The sequence below is a fragment of the Quercus suber genome, unplaced genomic scaffold (genome assembly GCF_002906115.3).
Source record: "Quercus suber isolate HL8 unplaced genomic scaffold, Cork oak 2.0 scaffold_108, whole genome shotgun sequence".
Classification (NCBI taxonomy): domain Eukaryota; kingdom Viridiplantae; phylum Streptophyta; class Magnoliopsida; order Fagales; family Fagaceae; genus Quercus; species Quercus suber.
This window is the reverse complement of record NW_027069573.1, coordinates 489,291-506,067: the sequence shown is the minus strand read 5'-3', so window position 1 is coordinate 506,067 and position 16,777 is coordinate 489,291. Positions and strand designations below refer to the sequence as shown.

Here is a 16,777-nt window from a genome sequence, read left to right as displayed (position 1 = left end):
AAATCTCAACACCCCTAAATTGTAAAGGGTAAAATCCAAATTCTAAAATATCAGGGTGTAAAATCTAAACACCTCAAACTTCAAAAGGTAAATAAAATCCAAATTTTGAAATTTCAAGATGTAAAATCCAAATACCTTCAAACTTTAGGGGTGTAATTTGCATAATTTTATATAATTTAAGTCTCTTAATGTCTTAATAACCACTCTAGAAAAAAAATTCTTAGTGAGATCTGAGTTCAAGCACCACCTATGCCAAAAACTAAATGATGTCTTACCCTAATTATAAGAGCGTACACCATACGTTTAATATGCTTAAAATCTACTGTATTTATCCTTAAAAAAAATAGTAAAAGATAATTATATGCTTAAATTAGTGAAAATAATTAAACATTTGTTAATCCACTCAACAATTGGCTCATTTCATATTTCCTGGTTGTCCTTTCTTTTCAATGACGTGTCATATAATTTCAGTTGATTACTCAAATATTATAAGACATAATAAGTATTATACATAGGACATAGTTAAAATTTATTATAAAATGTTTCAAAATGCACCACTTAACATCAAAATGTTTCAAAATGTTTCGAAGACTTTACAGTTTGATACTGATTTGAGTTTGGAAGATGTCACCCTAGAAGGAGTTTCAGAGATTGCAATGAACGCTTTGAATGCAAATTCGTATTTTTTGGAATCCTTTGGTTTACTTAGTCGTGATGTTAAATGTTTTGTAAGTTTATTTCATTGTATTGGGTTTTCACATGTTCGTAGAGAAGGATTGTTATATTCTCACATTAAGAGAAACGACAATGGGATTGCTCATAGTTTGGCTAAAAATGCATTATGCATACCAGATTTTCAAGTATAGATGGAAGATGTCTCATCTCATGTTGGTTCGATTTTACAATTAGATGTAATTGAATTTTATTAATAAAATTCATCAGTTTCTTTCTCCAAAAAAAAAAAAAAAACAAAACCCATCAATCAAGTAGTCTACTACAATCATTCTCCCAATAAATAAATAAATAAATAATATACTACAAATTTATTAAATGAGATTTGCAAATTGATATGTCACTAATCACATTTATTATCACATTAATTTACAAACTTTATGTAATAAAATTTGTAATATTTTTAACATTTTTTAAATATTTCTTATATGCTCCTTCCACCCCACTTTTTTTGTCCTGTTTGAAATGTCAAACTTTGTAAGGGAACATCATTTATTATTTTGTCTACCTTTTAAAAATGTATAAATTTCCAAAACTCTCCCTAAAAAAATTTATCAAAAAATTAAATTAGTAAATTAATAAAGGTATAATAGGAACATTAATAAATTAATGAATTTTATTTTCAAAAATAGGATAATATTTTGGGATATCTCAAAATAGAACAAATTACAAAAAAAGTGAGGCGGAGAAAGTATTTAATTTATTATTATTATTACCAAGTACAAGGGTAAAAGAGCTGAACCGAACATACTTCACACACACACATATATATATATATATATATGTATGTATATTATTTTTTTCAAAGAAAACTTGATAGTCTTGTTTACCAAATTTATAAGGGACTCCACTCGCGATGATACATGGTCTCAAGACTCTCAAGTCTCAACCAAGCATATACTGACATCCATGTTTTCACTGTCTTACACCATCAATATTCATTAATCCAAGGAAACATTTACACAGCAAATTAAGTTTCTGCAATGTCTTTTTGATAATATTCTGCAATTACCGAGATAAAATACAGGATCAAACAAAGTAGTATGGATAAATTAGAAAACATCCTAACCAGTATAGTGGGGCAGCACTTGATCAATTACAAAAGCTCCAGTTGGATTGTCAAACTATTTGCCTTTACATTCATCCAGCAACATACACAACTTAACGGGAACAATATGCACACATTGCACACAGAAAAGAAGCTTGAGAGCTATATATATATATATATATATGTATGTATATTATTTTTTTCAAAGAAAACTTGATAGTCTTGTTTACCAAATTTATAAGGGACTCCACTCGCGATGATACATGGTCTCAAGACTCTCAAGTCTCAACCAAGCATATACTGACATCCATGTTTTCACTGTCTTACACCATCAATATTCATTAATCCAAGGAAACATTTACACAGCAAATTAAGTTTCTGCAATGTCTTTTTGATAATATTCTGCAATTACCGAGATAAAATACAGGATCAAACAAAGTAGTATGGATAAATTAGAAAACATCCTAACCAGTATAGTGGGGCAGCACTTGATCAATTACAAAAGCTCCAGTTGGATTGTCAAACTATTTGCCTTTACATTCATCCAGCAACATACACAACTTAACGGGAACAATATGCACACATTGCACACAGAAAAGAAGCTTGAGAGCAAAATAATGAGAGTGAAACACAAAAATTGGAGTCAGAATACTATGAAACACCTTGGAAGGACAGTCTATCTCTAAGAGTATCGAAAATTGATGAAGCTGCTGCATTTTGTGCAAAGGTCAATTTTAATCTACCAAGCAATTCACCATCTTTTGCCTGAGAAGCAGCATCAGCAGCTTCCTTGGCCATTCCAATCCGAGCATAAGACTGTTCAAAATTAAAGAATGGTGCTTTAGGGTGCTTGAATATGTATTATACAGATAAATTTTTTCAAAAAAAAAAAAAAAAAAAACCAGTACTCTTATGCAAGCAGACACAGAAAAATGAAAGCAATAATAAGTTTAACATGAGTTATCATTAAACCGCTGAACTGTTGATGCATACAACACATAATCAAAAAGGAGAAATTTATTTTGAACCTAACATATATGGCCCTGCACAGAAAATAACAAGTGGGAAGCTGGAACCTTGAACTACTATTTTAACAGACTAGATTCTTAAGTTTCTTTTCTTAACCAGTCTATTAGGCATGTTTAGTAGCATGAAATTTATTCAGCATAAAATGATAGCACTGAATCTGGGCAAGCAGCAGAATCTGAAGTGCATATAATATGTTGAACAAGTTTAATTACCTCAGCTCTTTCTCGAGGATCAGCAAGTTTTGGGATATATTTTAGAGCTTCTCCTTTTTCATCTGCTTCAATGCATGCCTCCACAAATGGCCTGTAACCTACTAGAAGAGAAATGCAAATCGGTAATCAACTGATGACATCAAGAGAGATTAGAGAGAAAACCTTGACATAAAACTCTTTTGAATCCATTATATCTTATACTATAGATAATATTATTGGATATAGACCAGGTCATATCTCCCTAAAAATTACTCATAGACTTGGATATTAGATCATTTCTTGTTTACCCTAACATAGATAATTAAGAGCAATATAATTCGTTTTAATTATAATTACTGAAATCTGTACGATGCTAATATTCTTTTTTATTTATTTTTTTATTTTTTTATAGAAGATGCTAATATTCATTATTTGATATAAATTTGACATTTTTACTGTATACCTTGCAATTAAGGCTTAGTTAAGTTACAGTTGTCAGATGCTAGTATTCAGATACTCCACCTAACTTAATTATAATTATTGAAATCTGCAAGATGCTAGTATTCATTATTTGATATAAATTTGTCATTTTTACAATATTCCTTGCAATTAAGGCTTAGTTGAGTTAAATTACAGTTGTCAGATGCTAGTATTCAGATGCTGCACCTAAATTAAAAGATTTAAGAAGGCCAGCAGACCATAGTAATCAGATTGGGTTCAGACAAGATATCAATATCCAAGATTTCATGTATTTCCTGGTCAAAAATCAACTATTTGACAAATTGGAAGAGCACATCACAGGAAGGAATACTTGACAATAGTTACCACCTAAACTAAAATACTCTTAACCAATGCATACATTACATCAAATCCATGATTCAATATTAGACAACTAGTGAAGATTACATGTAAACAAAATAAGATTACTATTGTGTTTGCTTCTTTTCATTACCATCTTAAATTAAACTAGAGTCGGAAAACTTACCAATTGGCGGTCTCTTCTCCTTTGAAAACTTTTCCAGGGCATCCCAATCTCGGATTGTAGCCAAAGCAAAAACCTTAAGCCAATACCATCTCTTCTCAGAAACCTGAGACAAATCAACAAAAACCAACTTCAAAAGTGCACCTGATAAAACAAATAGGTGGCACATAAACAATTATGAAAGCTGAAAATTGCTCAATCTTTTCTCACCCAAGGACATGCTTCAGCACCCTTTTTCTATTAAAAATTTCATGGAATGAGGAACAAGATGAACCCTATATGTAGTTTACCCTAAGAAGCATTGAAGAAACTTTACAAACCTTGAATTCTGTTTTCACTTTCATTGCGGCTCGATGATTTCCCAATACAATACAAGTGCGGATTGTATCACTGATGCTTGAATCAATGAAAATGGCTTGCTTTGTAGTCACCTCCAACTCGTGTTGCATTCTATAGAGGAAAAAAAAAAAAAAAAAAAACACTAGTAGCATTATTTATTATTCCATATCTTGTAGTATTTTTCTATTTTTCTTTTTTTCTTTTGCATTTCATTAGCTAAAATCTGCCATGTTTTGACGCCCTGCTAAAAGAAGTGCTGGGGCATTTAATGGAAAGTTTATTATATATGATTTATGATTCTTTTGCTACAGGTCCTCTTCTTTTAAGCATAGGAGAGGAAGATACAGCTTTGATGAAGGCAACTGAAAGTGGTGATACTGACCTTGTTTATCTTGTTTTGTTCCATATTTGGCAAAAGGTAATACTGACTCAAACTTAAACCAAAGTTTCTCTTTTAATGATATCACCAGATGTGATACTTATTCTCTTCTGGTTTGATGCAGAAGCAACCATTGGAGTTTTTTGGAATGATACAGGCCAGAATATTAGCAAGGGATTTGTTTATAACTTATGCACGGTAGCTATACAGCCTTATCTGATTTAGTTTCTATTTTCGTTTCTCCCATGTAATTAATCCTTTCTAGGTACTATACTTTGCAAGTGAATAAAAAATCATAGTTTTTTTTTTTTTTGATAAGTGAATAAAAATCATAGTTACTAGATGCTAATGGAACACTTGAGGCATTAAGGTTGGGTAGATCTAAGCCGGGGGGGCGTGCAACTCTACAAACACATCCAAAGTAATGCTCTTGATTTAGTGAAATAAATTCTTGAAAACACCACGAAGGAAGGTATACATCCTGGGGTTTGAAAACATGTTCTTGAAAATATATTCTGGAACTTAAAAAAAAAAAACAATGAAGATAAAACATGAATAGATTTTAAGTGGTTTTTAGGTTTAAGAGTAAAAGGTATGATTCCCAACAAGGAGAAATCAACGAACAGCATATAGTAGCTGGAATTTAAACAAAGCCTGGCATGGAGAGGAGGAAAGAGGGGGGGGGGGGGGGTTGGTGGGGTGTTGAGGAATTTCAACGGGATTGCAGGGCTTCTTATAATCTTTTTCAATTTCTTTGCCTTTTGGTTGAAACATTATACTAAAATAAAAATGTAATGAGAGAGAGAGAGAGGAGGGGCACTTGGGCTGCATCTTTCTCTGATTTTGTGCCTAGGCTGTGCTTTTACGGTGGTCAAAATGGAATTTTTAGCTGTCTTAAGTATCTAGTTTGTGTGTTCTATGTGTGAATGCTCATTGTGTTAACTTTTCAGGTGCTATGAGCATGAATTCCTGAAGAACTTCTTCCTATCAAATGGACAACTCCAAGTATGTTTTAATTCTTTGAAATCAATGATTGTGTGTGTGGTGCACGTGTATGTATGTTTGTGTGTATATAAAGTGTCTGTAGAGAGTACATTTTGTGTTTGAAAGGTGTCCTATAGAGAGTAGGATTATGGAACCATAGGCTGGTAATCGTTTGTTGTATTTCTGATTATTATAAAGGGTGTTTAGTGTAAGATATGGTTTGAGCATCTGATTATTATTATTATTATTTTATTTTTTGGATAAATAACGGAATTGTATTAAGCAAAAGCCCAGGTACACCGGGGGTGAACATGGAAAACAATACATCAAATGCATAAATTACAAAGATCAAGCATTTCTAAAAAATTAGAACAACGGAAAAGATTAAAGGAAGAACTCCACTCTAGCAAGGTATGAAGAAGGAGAGATTTAAGATCTGAAAAAGACCATTCCTTCCTTCGAAACATCTTGAGTTCCGTTCTCGCCAAATACACCATAGGACACAATGAGGACAGCCCTCCATAAATCAATGCTTCGATNGCAAAAGGACAATGAAGAAGAAGATGATTCACCGATTCCCTACTCTTTTTACACATATAGCACCAATCTACAATTGCGACACCCTTATACCATAAATTTTCAGTAGTCAAAATCTTACCTAATGAGGCAGTCCACGAGAAGAAAGCAACCCTAGGAGGGACCTTTGAACGCCACACAGGTTTCCAAGGGAAAGAAATGTCAAGAGTAGAGGAAAGGGAGAGATAGAACTCACTCACTTTAAAATTCTTATTCCCTGTTGGTTTTCAACAAAGTTTGTCCTGATCTTCACCATTCAGGGGCATTGAATAGATAAGATCTAGGAAAGTGTAAAAATGTTTTGTTTCCCAATCTTGGGGAGCTCTAGAAAAAAGAAGATCCCAGTGAAGCCTCTGGTTGGGAAAGTGCATAACATCTGCAATAGAGGACTCCTTATTACAACCAATATTATAAAGTTCCGGAAAAGCCTCCCGGAGAGTACAGCTCCCACACCACACAGGATGCCAAAATTTAATTCTATCACCAACACCAACCTCGAACTGAATGGGTTTGGCGTTTGCATATCAAAGAAGATGTAGCAATAAATACAAGTATGATATCTAATCCACTGCCATACTATAATATGTTACTAGCAATTGATGTTTCCTTTGTGCTTCCAGCCATGCATTGATTTCTTAGTTCTATTTTTTTTTAATAAATGATAGTATTTAGTTCTATTTTCTACTACTGTAAACTTCCAGATAGGGTTATTTCTTTAAATCTAGAAAAGATTTAGCTGAAAGTGGAATCATAATTGTCAACCCGAAGGACAAGGGGGGTTTCTCTGTGTGACTAGTTAGAACAGTGGATCCTTGTACAGTCGTTGATCCCTACTCTTATTAGCTGATTTCTGTTTATAGTACAGGACTTGCAAAGCTAATTTGGTATTTGATTGAATATTTAATGAATTTTCTATTGATAATCTCTGGTACACTGGAATATTGATTTGTGCTAAAAGTTTCTTCTGGTTTTGGTAGGAGGTGGCTTTTCTTTTATGGAAAGAGTCATGGGCGATAGGAAAGAATCCCATGGCAAGCAAAGGATCTCCTCTCCATGGTCCACGCATAAAACTTATTGAGAAGGCTCATAGTCTTTTCTCAGAAACAAAGGAACATACCTTTGAGTCAAAGGCTGCTGAAGAGCATGCCAAATTGATAAGGTGAGAAATGATTTACTTAGATTACTCACACCATTTGTTCCTTAGCTCTCTCTTTGTAATTAGTTCTCTTTTCTGTTTTTCTTTTTCTCTTCTTTGTAATCTTTGATATGCTTTGTGTTTTTGCATAAAACAGTTTTTGAATATACATCTTTTTTACTTATCAAAAGAAAAAAAGTTATAGTGCCCTTTAGGGTTTAGACATAGTTATTCACGCTGCTTCTGGAGTACGAAATAACTATTAATGTTTGGAAGAACGGGGTTCATGTTCAATAAGCATAGCAGCTAATTTCCGGCGGCCATTCTTATCTGCATGTGCAGAAACTGCTGCATAGGATATTCCTTTGCATAATCTCAGCTGAAACACAAAAGAGCATGATATAAATTGTATTTGCACAGAATGAAATAAGTAGATATCACATCGAGTTTTGAAGTAACCTAGACAACCTTATCGAGTAAGATTTCAAGGAGAGCAGCATCCGGGATTGCTAATGAAGCAGTTATCTTAGAACATGCCCAGTGCATTATAACCACCTCCTGCAACACTCAAAATCAGGAAAAAGTTATTTTACATATACAAGAAGTTATGATTCCCTTATAAGGCAGCAACTACATCGAGGTTAAAAAAAATTTAGTTTGCAATTGAACACCAGAGAGTATGACAGTATCTTAATGTCCAAAATTCAGTAGGCAGGAAAGGGATATAAAGAAGCATTAAGAACAAGGACATACACCAACATATGCAAGTCACTCACTGTCAATATACATTGGAGAGAGCACAAATCATTTTCAGGCAAATGAATTACAACATAAACAAGCAATCAGTAATACCCATATTCCATCTCATTAATATTTTGGTCAGATTTTATTTCTTGGTTTAAAAAAAAGGCCTTTGAAGTAGAAATTAGTAGAGATGGGTTGAAAGAGACAGTATACGCGATTTTAGCTTATTCATTAAATTATTATTAGCATGGTGCCACCATAGAGAAACCACCACCTCCACATTATAGGCACCATTCATACAGTGGCTGAAGAAATAAGTGTAGCTCAGTCAGTTTTTAAAAATCTTCAAGATTGTTATCTCATGTACTTTGCATTTCTCAAACATTTGTCTTACCTACTTTCCCGATCTCCAAAAAGAACTTTATTCAAGAAAATTATACTGCTTAAAAAACCTTTATTGTTTTTTTATTTTATTTTATTTTTAAGATATATATGAACTGGATAAGATATGAAAAACATCAAAAGTTTCACAAACTCACTTTTTTTTTTTATAGATAATAAAACATTTATTCAAAAATGCTGAGCATCATGTTCATGATGGTGAACATTCTGATCAAGAAAAAATACAGCAGGTTCAAAAACTTAATCTAATAGAGTGTAAGAATTCAGAAATGGAAAATACAATTCGTAAAACCCCAAACACGCGGCCACTGAAACAAAGTACCGAAGAGAAAAGATTTTAAAAGATCTTAGGTTCTCTCATTGTCTTCAAAGATGCGTGTATTACGTTCTGTCCAAACCATATTCCATATGGTTGACAGATGCTTTCCAAACCAGTTTCTCCAAGCAAAGAGGAGAGAGTTAACTGCCTTTGGCAATACCCAATGGATCCCAAATACCTCAAAAATTGCACTCCATAATGCATGAGAAAACTTACAGTGGGATAGAAGATGATCCACAATCTCCCCATCACAACATAAACAACATCTATTAACCAAGGATTGACCTCTCTTAACTAGATTATCAATAGTGAGTATCCTAACCCCAGTTGTTGTCCATAAAAAGAAAGACACCCATTTAGGCACCTTTGCACACCAAATACACTCCCAAGGAAAAACCTCATTGAGAGGACCAAACAACAACTTATAGTAAGAGCACACATCAAACACCCCCTTCTTAGTCAACTTCCGAGTCAAAGTATTATCCCCCTACCCCTCGGCATAGAGGAATACAGGAACTCAATGAAAGAACAAACATTTTCCTGTTCCCAATCCTCTAGAGCTCAACGGAATTGAAAATTCCAGCTCCTACTTCCCCCTTCTGAGGCAGATACAATGAGGTCAAAATCCAAGCCTCTTTAGACCGAGAACAGGTAAACAGATCAGGAAAAAGGTCCTTTAAAAGAGTAATCCCACACCAAGGATCATGCCAGAAACTAATACGGTGACCGTCCCCCACATTACCTGTCCAAAGAACTTCTCTGCTCCTTCTCTAATGTCTTCCACATCCCACACCCATGAGTACCTCTTACAATTCTAGTGCACCAGCCTCCTCTAGCCTCACAAACTCACACTAAAACCTCATCAATAACTACTCAAAATAAATCTCTAATGTAAATTTACAATCAGCCTATCTTGTTGCTAGCTTAGATATTTATTTTCAAGTCACATTACATTTAAACTAAACTTTTATGATAGATATGCGTCAGCCAAAAATCATTGTTAAAAGGTAATTCCTTAGTACACCCTGTGAAATTGAGCTACTTTTTTTATTATTATTGGTAAGTTACACAGGCACACAATGGGTCTTTAGCCCATGAACTCACCTTCATCCCATTTTATGGGAGGAGGAAACACTAGTTAATTTATAGCTCATCAGCTGCACTTGAGCTACTTTTAGTATGAATATTTTTTTTTTAATTAATTTAAAACAAAAAAAAAAGGCTCAAAACGTTCAACAATAATTATATGGATTTGCATCTTAAATTCGTAATTAAATGTTCAATTTATAACTCTAAAACCTAAACATATTTGCAATCAGCCTGTTTCAGATATCTGCCTCCATCTTACATCCTACCTATCTATCCTCTGATGTTTCCATTGGAAAGAGTAGGGTTCTTTGATGCAGTAATCTCCAGATGAACCTTATTGAGCTGCTAATTAATTTCATGCTTCAATTTTCACATTTCCAGTCTCATGAGTTTTTCTCCCTACTGGTGCCAGCAAAAGATTTTACATTTTTGGCACATCTATTCTATATGTTTTAAACGCTTTAGTTTTGATATATGTTTATAAAATTAATGATGAATCGTCATAGCTGGATAAGTCTTATTTAGTTTTTTTGTATCTGTACTTCAGAGTAGACAGAAGGTATCTAACAAATCTCACAACAATGGAACAGTGAAATGGGAAGCAAAAAGCATTGCTAGTCCATGGTATCAATAAAAAAAAAAAAAACTACCACGAGACCAATTACATATTGTACTGTACAAATCTCAACATATAAATGATTATCCCAGACAAACTATGGTCCAATAGGTGGATGGGGCATGCTGCATGCATACTTATGGAAATCCAGTATAAAAACAACAATGCAAATATGAGGATTTATCATAATTTAAAATTATCCCTTGTATGATTTCTTTGTTTGAATGAAATTTCTTCCTTAAAAAAATTATAAAAAAAATAAAATTAAACAACAACACAAATCTATCATAACTGCAAAGTCTGTATAAGTTATATAGACTTACTTGATTCATTCCAAGGTACTCTGATATCCGTAGAGCAAGAAGGTGCCGGTGTGCATTAATCAAACGACCAATCAAAACAGGCGGTGTGAGCAACTGGGGCAACAAACTTATTTAGTTTAATTCAAAGAAAATAGCATGCAAGTTTAGTTTTGAAATTGGAGACTGAATTCAGTAAGCTTTGAAAACCTTATATTGCTGAATACTAAGAGGGATGCCAATCTCAGGGTTGCGCACAGCATTTAAGACTCGCAGAGTTTTACACATTTCTTGAATACGGTCACGTTGAAAATTGCTGCCAAAGCCAACTGGATATCATTACCGAGAACAAAAATCAGAAAATATGTTTGTTCTTTTAAGACTTTGGATTTAAAAGTCATGCAATTAACAGGCAATAAAAGGAAGTAAACGCTAGGAAGCACTAATACTTAAAATCCATAGTCATATCCATATCAAACATGTCGAATACTCTTAAATACCACAAGATAATTGTTTAATTTTTTTTATTGTTTTCTCCTCTGTATCTTTTCTCTAAAAAAACTAATAGCTTCTAAATTAGTTTGATTATTTAGACACGTTTCACACCGTTTAGCATTTCTTGTGTATTGTTTTAAGATAATAAAAGAAATTAGCATAATATATACTTAAAAATAATTATTATATATTATCTAATTTAAGTATCTGTGCTGTATATGCCCTAGATTTTCAAGAATTGATGTATCCCCGTGTCTATTGTGTACTAGAAAATGTATCCTGTATTGGTATTGATGCTTCTTAGGGGGAAAGAGTCCAAGATATGTCAGAATGAGTGGCAACAGTACCAAAATACTCTTCACAAATAATTGTGCTCTCTTTTTGTTTTAATAGTTAGTACAATGAGGGAGGGAGGATTTGAACCCTGGGCATCTCCATAAGAAACACCAGGAGGTGCCAAACAAGCTACAAGACTCTTGGCAATAGTGTTCTCTTTTTTTTATTAAGTAATTAGAAACAAAGATTCATAACTCAAGCAATGATGTAAAGTATCTGGCCATTTACAGCCCCATGTGTAGCAACTTCAAATGCAAAAACAAAAAAAAAAAAATCAGGAGCCAAAGAGGAAGCCAAAATGGGAGTAGCTGAAGGCTGGGACGTATAAAACTTTCTTTCTTTTTATAGGCAAGATAAAGTTTCATTAAAAAAAGACTACTTCATGGAAAAGAACATGAAGTAGCCAAAAAGTACAGTAAAGACTCAAAACTAAATACAAGAACAAAGGGAATCGATAAACATCAAGAGAGAATCACTAGATTTGAGTCCCTAAGCCCAAGAACAATCAAATAAAGACCCTTTAAATGACGTTAGAAGCTGCTACCCTGAGCTCTCCACATCCTCAAAAGTGCACCTATTCCTCTCCCTCTAGATACACCACATCAAACATAATGATGTCAAATTCCATATGTCAAACAAGTGTTTCCCCAACCAATTCCTCCAGCTGCTCCCCCAACCTTTTTTCTTTCTCAAAAGGTTTATGTGGATTCTTTTACATATTTGTGTGTGTGTGCGCACACGCGTGGTCTCTGCGTATGTATAGTTAATTATCAAATATTGTAACACCAAAGTTGCAGCAAGGTTAAATCACTGGAATCATTTGATTCACCAAAATATCCCAAAATGAGAGCAATGAAAGGACTTTACACTTCCATATGACCCAATGCAACAAAGCAATCAAGCCTAATCTAAAACTATGTACTCTAGAATGATAATAGAGGTCTGGGTCAAACATGAAAGTCTGAGCCTCGCCCAAGCCTGATTTTAGTTTAGCTATATCCAATCCCAATCCATATAAATATATCACAATCCAGTCTCATTTGAGCCCTGGCAGAGTGGGTATCCCTTATTCCTTACAACTTAAGCTGAAATGCCTATATTTCGAATATCAAATACATAAATATCAGAATGTTAGCTATTGATGAGTCAAATACTAACAATGTATAATAACATTTCTCATTAGATTAAATGCTAATGCATCAGCTAACAACACCTACCTGCAAAAGGCCTGACCATAGCTTGCAGCTCTTAGTAGTGTTCTTTGACGAGAAACATCAAATTCATGACCAGCAGCATCAACACATGCTTCAACAGCCTCTGGCAATGAGGATCTTATCAATCTCAAATTTTCATCTGCCTGGCAAAGAATGAGAAAAAAAAATCTTTATAAGTAACTCCAAAGATAGCATTAAACCACTGGTAAAGTACTTGTGTAATTTTTATTTCCTTCACACCAATTTATAATCCAAAATAAAATAATAAGTAAAAAAGAAATAGTAAAACGTATATGCAAACCATTCTTAATATTAAATTCATATTGTACTCGGTAAAATGACAATATGACATGAGATGATAAATTTGAAAGGGGCACCAATAGGTATACCATTCTTAATGTTAAAGACCTTAACACGTACACAACAGCAAATTAACAAGAAAATGTGGTCTGATCAACCAAAAAAAAAAAAAAAGTGGTCTAACTAGGTATATTGCAATCCTCATAAGTTTTTTTATTATTAGCAGTATTTGTAAATTACACATACACATAGTGGGTCTTGAACCCACAACCTCACAAGTATAGGAACAAAAATTTCAGGAGCTTCTGACAGTTGACAAAGTATGCCCATGCCAATTTTTTTCTGTATTCATCAGCAAATGAGATTAATAATCAATTTCCATTGTCTTTAACTCTGATGACTCAAAAATAAAAGGAAGAGAAATATGGTAAATCCAATAACATACTAATCAAGAAATTGGAATTGCTCAAAATAAAAAGATTTTTTTTTTTATAGATACAATAGAATTCAACCTATGGCATCAGCTCCATGATGATTGCTCTTTATTATCAGGCAAAAATAAATAAATGAAATTAGTTATTTCTGTTTACACACTAAGGGGAGAGAGAGAGCAGCCTACCTTAGCACTGCGCCTGTCAAAATGATCCAACGCATCATACAGTAAAGCTGCAGGTGATGTACTCCCAATCTTAAAGATGGATACTGTGGAATTAGGTACCAGTTGTAAAAATTCCATACTACTATTAGTCAATATCCTCACTCCATCACACTCGGGAACAAGAACTATTGGTTCATCATATAGGTAGCGCACTGGTTCGTCAGAAGGACCCACCATCAGAAGCATATCATCCCAATAAAGTAACACACTGTCTAATCCACACCAAGCTAGCTGCTCAGGAGGAAGAGCTGACTGTACACATGAAAATTATATAAGATAATTTGCATATAAGCTACTCTAATTTTTTTTTAATAGGTAAATGATACTTCATTCCAAAAACGGTGAAAGGGTACAATAAAAAACCACACAGGCAGTGTGCTAACAACCCATCAAAAAACAATAAACTATAGGCTACTCTAATCCTTTAATCAACGAAACTAAAAAATAAAAATAAAAGAAAGAAGGGTACGATGCCCCATGAAGATTTTAAAAAAATCCATTTTGTTCAAGAAATTACTATAAGTGAGTTGCATTTCGGGCAGCAGTTAGCAGTATTTATACAATCTTTCCACATAACTTTAGAAGACAGCATCACTCTAATTGCAACATCAGCTCAGAGAACAGGGTTCACACTAGGTATGCATTTAATTTAAAAAGAATTAAACCCACCATCAAATTTCCCTTACAGTCAAATCACAATCAAAATTTTATAAAACCAAACCAATAATTCACTTTGAAAGGCAAAAAGAAGCAATCCTATTTCTATCAAACTCACACAAACTCCAAAATCACATATCAAAATATACAATCTCTATAAGCTCAATGAACCTTCAGCATATCATAAAATATAGCAATAAGTAACAACATAAATAGCTCAAATAAAACATATCCCATCCCTACAATCTTATAACAGACCTCTTCAAAGAAACCTATATAGTTGCCAATAGTGAATTCAACATGTTCATGACAAATTAACCTCACATTCACCAATAAAAACCTAACCTTTCAAAAGGGTTTTGTCCAATTATCTCAAAAAATAACACACAACCTTCCTATCTTATCATTCTAGGCACTGTATATAACAATTATACCTCGCATTGGTACTCAAACATCTTCTCGAACCTAGTCGAGTACACGGCCAATCGGCCATCGTGCGTAAACGCCGCGACAAACCTCCCATTACCGGAAACAACCATCTTCTGAAGCGGCCCGTCCCCGGGCGGCACCGGCAAAGCCTGCACCTCATCCTCCTCCACCATCACAACACCATCCCCAATCGCCAACAACACTACATTCACCAATAAAAACCTAACCTTTCAAAAGGGTTTTGTCCAATTATCTCAAAAAATAACACACAACCTTCCTATCTTATCATTCTAGGCACTGTATATAACAATTATACCTCGCATTGGTACTCAAACATCTTCTCGAACCTAGTCGAGTACACGGCCAATCGGCCATCGTGCGTAAACGCCGCGACAAACCTCCCATTACCGGAAACAACCATCTTCTGAAGCGGCCCGTCCCCGGGCGGCACCGGCAAAGCCTGCACCTCATCCTCCTCCACCATCACAACACCATCCCCAATCGCCAACAACACCTCCACATTCCCCGACAGAGTATACTGCGGCTCGATCACCGCCACGCAATGCGGCAGCTCCCGTTCCAATTCCAACTCAATCGGCGGCGGCGGCGGATCCGCCAGCCTCACCACCGTCCCCGTCTTGAAATCCGGCACCGCGAAAATCTTACACGTCTCGGTAACGCAAACGACGCCGTTTCCCCAAAACACGCACTCAACCACATTCTCGTCGAAGTAATCGTGCCCTAGAATCGAGAGATTAGGCTCGATCAGCTCCGCGTGAACGTTGTAGCGATAAACGGTGCCGTCTTGAACGATACAGACCAAAGTATGATCGTCGCTCCACGACATACCGATCAAGCGACCTCCGGGGTTCTTCCAAACGACGTCGGAGAGAGAAACGCCGGCGGAGTTGAAGAGGCGGAGCTTTCGCAGTGCGGACTCGGAGTAGAGCTGGACGATCTTGGAATCGTCGCGGATGAGAGCGACCGGACCGCCGAATGGGGCGCAGGCGACTTTGTTGCGGCTGAGATCGATGTGCCTCCACTGCATCGGGTGGTAGAGTTCCGGTTTCCGGTAGTAACGGTCGCCGAGAAGTTGCCACTCGGCGGCCACCGACACGTTGGCCATCGGAAATGAGTGGAATTCAGATTGGGCGTTTGATCGGAGAGGTTTGGTTCATGAGACTTTTCCGTTTTTTGTTGGGTACTATTTTGTTGCGTTTGATCTGATAAAAGAAGAAGAAGGCATTTCCGTTTTTTAGTACGTTAGGAATAATAATAATAAATAAATAAATAAAAACACTATTTGTTTTTTCTTCTTTTTTTATAAAACTAAATTCCAATTTTATGTGAAACAAAATTTTAATTTTTATCAATTTAATCACTCAATTGGCAAAAAATTTAAAAAAAAAAAAGAAAAAAAAGAAAAAAAAAAGAATTTGATAAAGTTAGTTTTATCTTTTCGTCCAAATTTATTTGCAAATTAAGTGGTTTAAGCATTATTGTATAATTGTTTTTGAATAATATTCACTAAACAACACGGTCTATTAAATGACATATCTCATAAATGTTTTGAATTAGATTTTTAGTTAAAAATAATGTTTGAACAACACCATTTTGCTAATAGATTTGGGCGAAATGATTGTATTGACTCATTTTTATAGAATGGGAGACTAAATTGATAAAAATTAAATATTACAAACTAATTTGACAATTACAGTAAAATTTAACAGACAAATTTGAATTTTAGACTAAAATAAATTGGGTGATATTATTCATAGCACCAATAATATTTAATTTCATGAACATACCAAGCATATTGAGATT

The 16,777-nt window shown here is 34.6% G+C and overlaps 2 protein-coding genes across 2 annotated transcripts; one reads left to right on the top strand and one right to left on the bottom strand.

Annotated features, from left to right (window-relative positions):
* Positions 1 to 2,150: 2,150 nt before the first annotated feature.
* On the bottom strand, positions 2,151 to 16,203 carry LOC111990558 (protein VACUOLELESS1). The gene is made up of 11 exons (XM_065775264.1): positions 15,270 to 16,203; positions 13,829 to 14,119; positions 12,913 to 13,052; positions 11,075 to 11,180; positions 10,889 to 10,981; positions 7,864 to 7,953; positions 7,663 to 7,774; positions 4,303 to 4,463; positions 3,986 to 4,088; positions 3,022 to 3,119; positions 2,151 to 2,596 (listed from the first exon to the last, which is right to left on the bottom strand). Exons 1-11 carry the CDS (start codon positions 16,077 to 16,079, stop codon positions 2,432 to 2,434), a joined length of 2,169 nt encoding a protein of 722 aa, XP_065631336.1. The 5' UTR covers positions 16,080 to 16,203; the 3' UTR covers positions 2,151 to 2,431.
* Positions 4,575 to 7,454, top strand: LOC136068302 (protein VACUOLELESS1-like). Its single transcript, XM_065775278.1, has 4 exons — positions 4,575 to 4,739; positions 4,825 to 4,898; positions 5,651 to 5,705; positions 7,238 to 7,454. Exons 1-4 carry the CDS (start codon positions 4,590 to 4,592, stop codon positions 7,421 to 7,423), a joined length of 465 nt encoding a protein of 154 aa, XP_065631350.1. The 5' UTR covers positions 4,575 to 4,589; the 3' UTR covers positions 7,424 to 7,454.
* Positions 16,204 to 16,777: the final 574 nt, after the last annotated feature.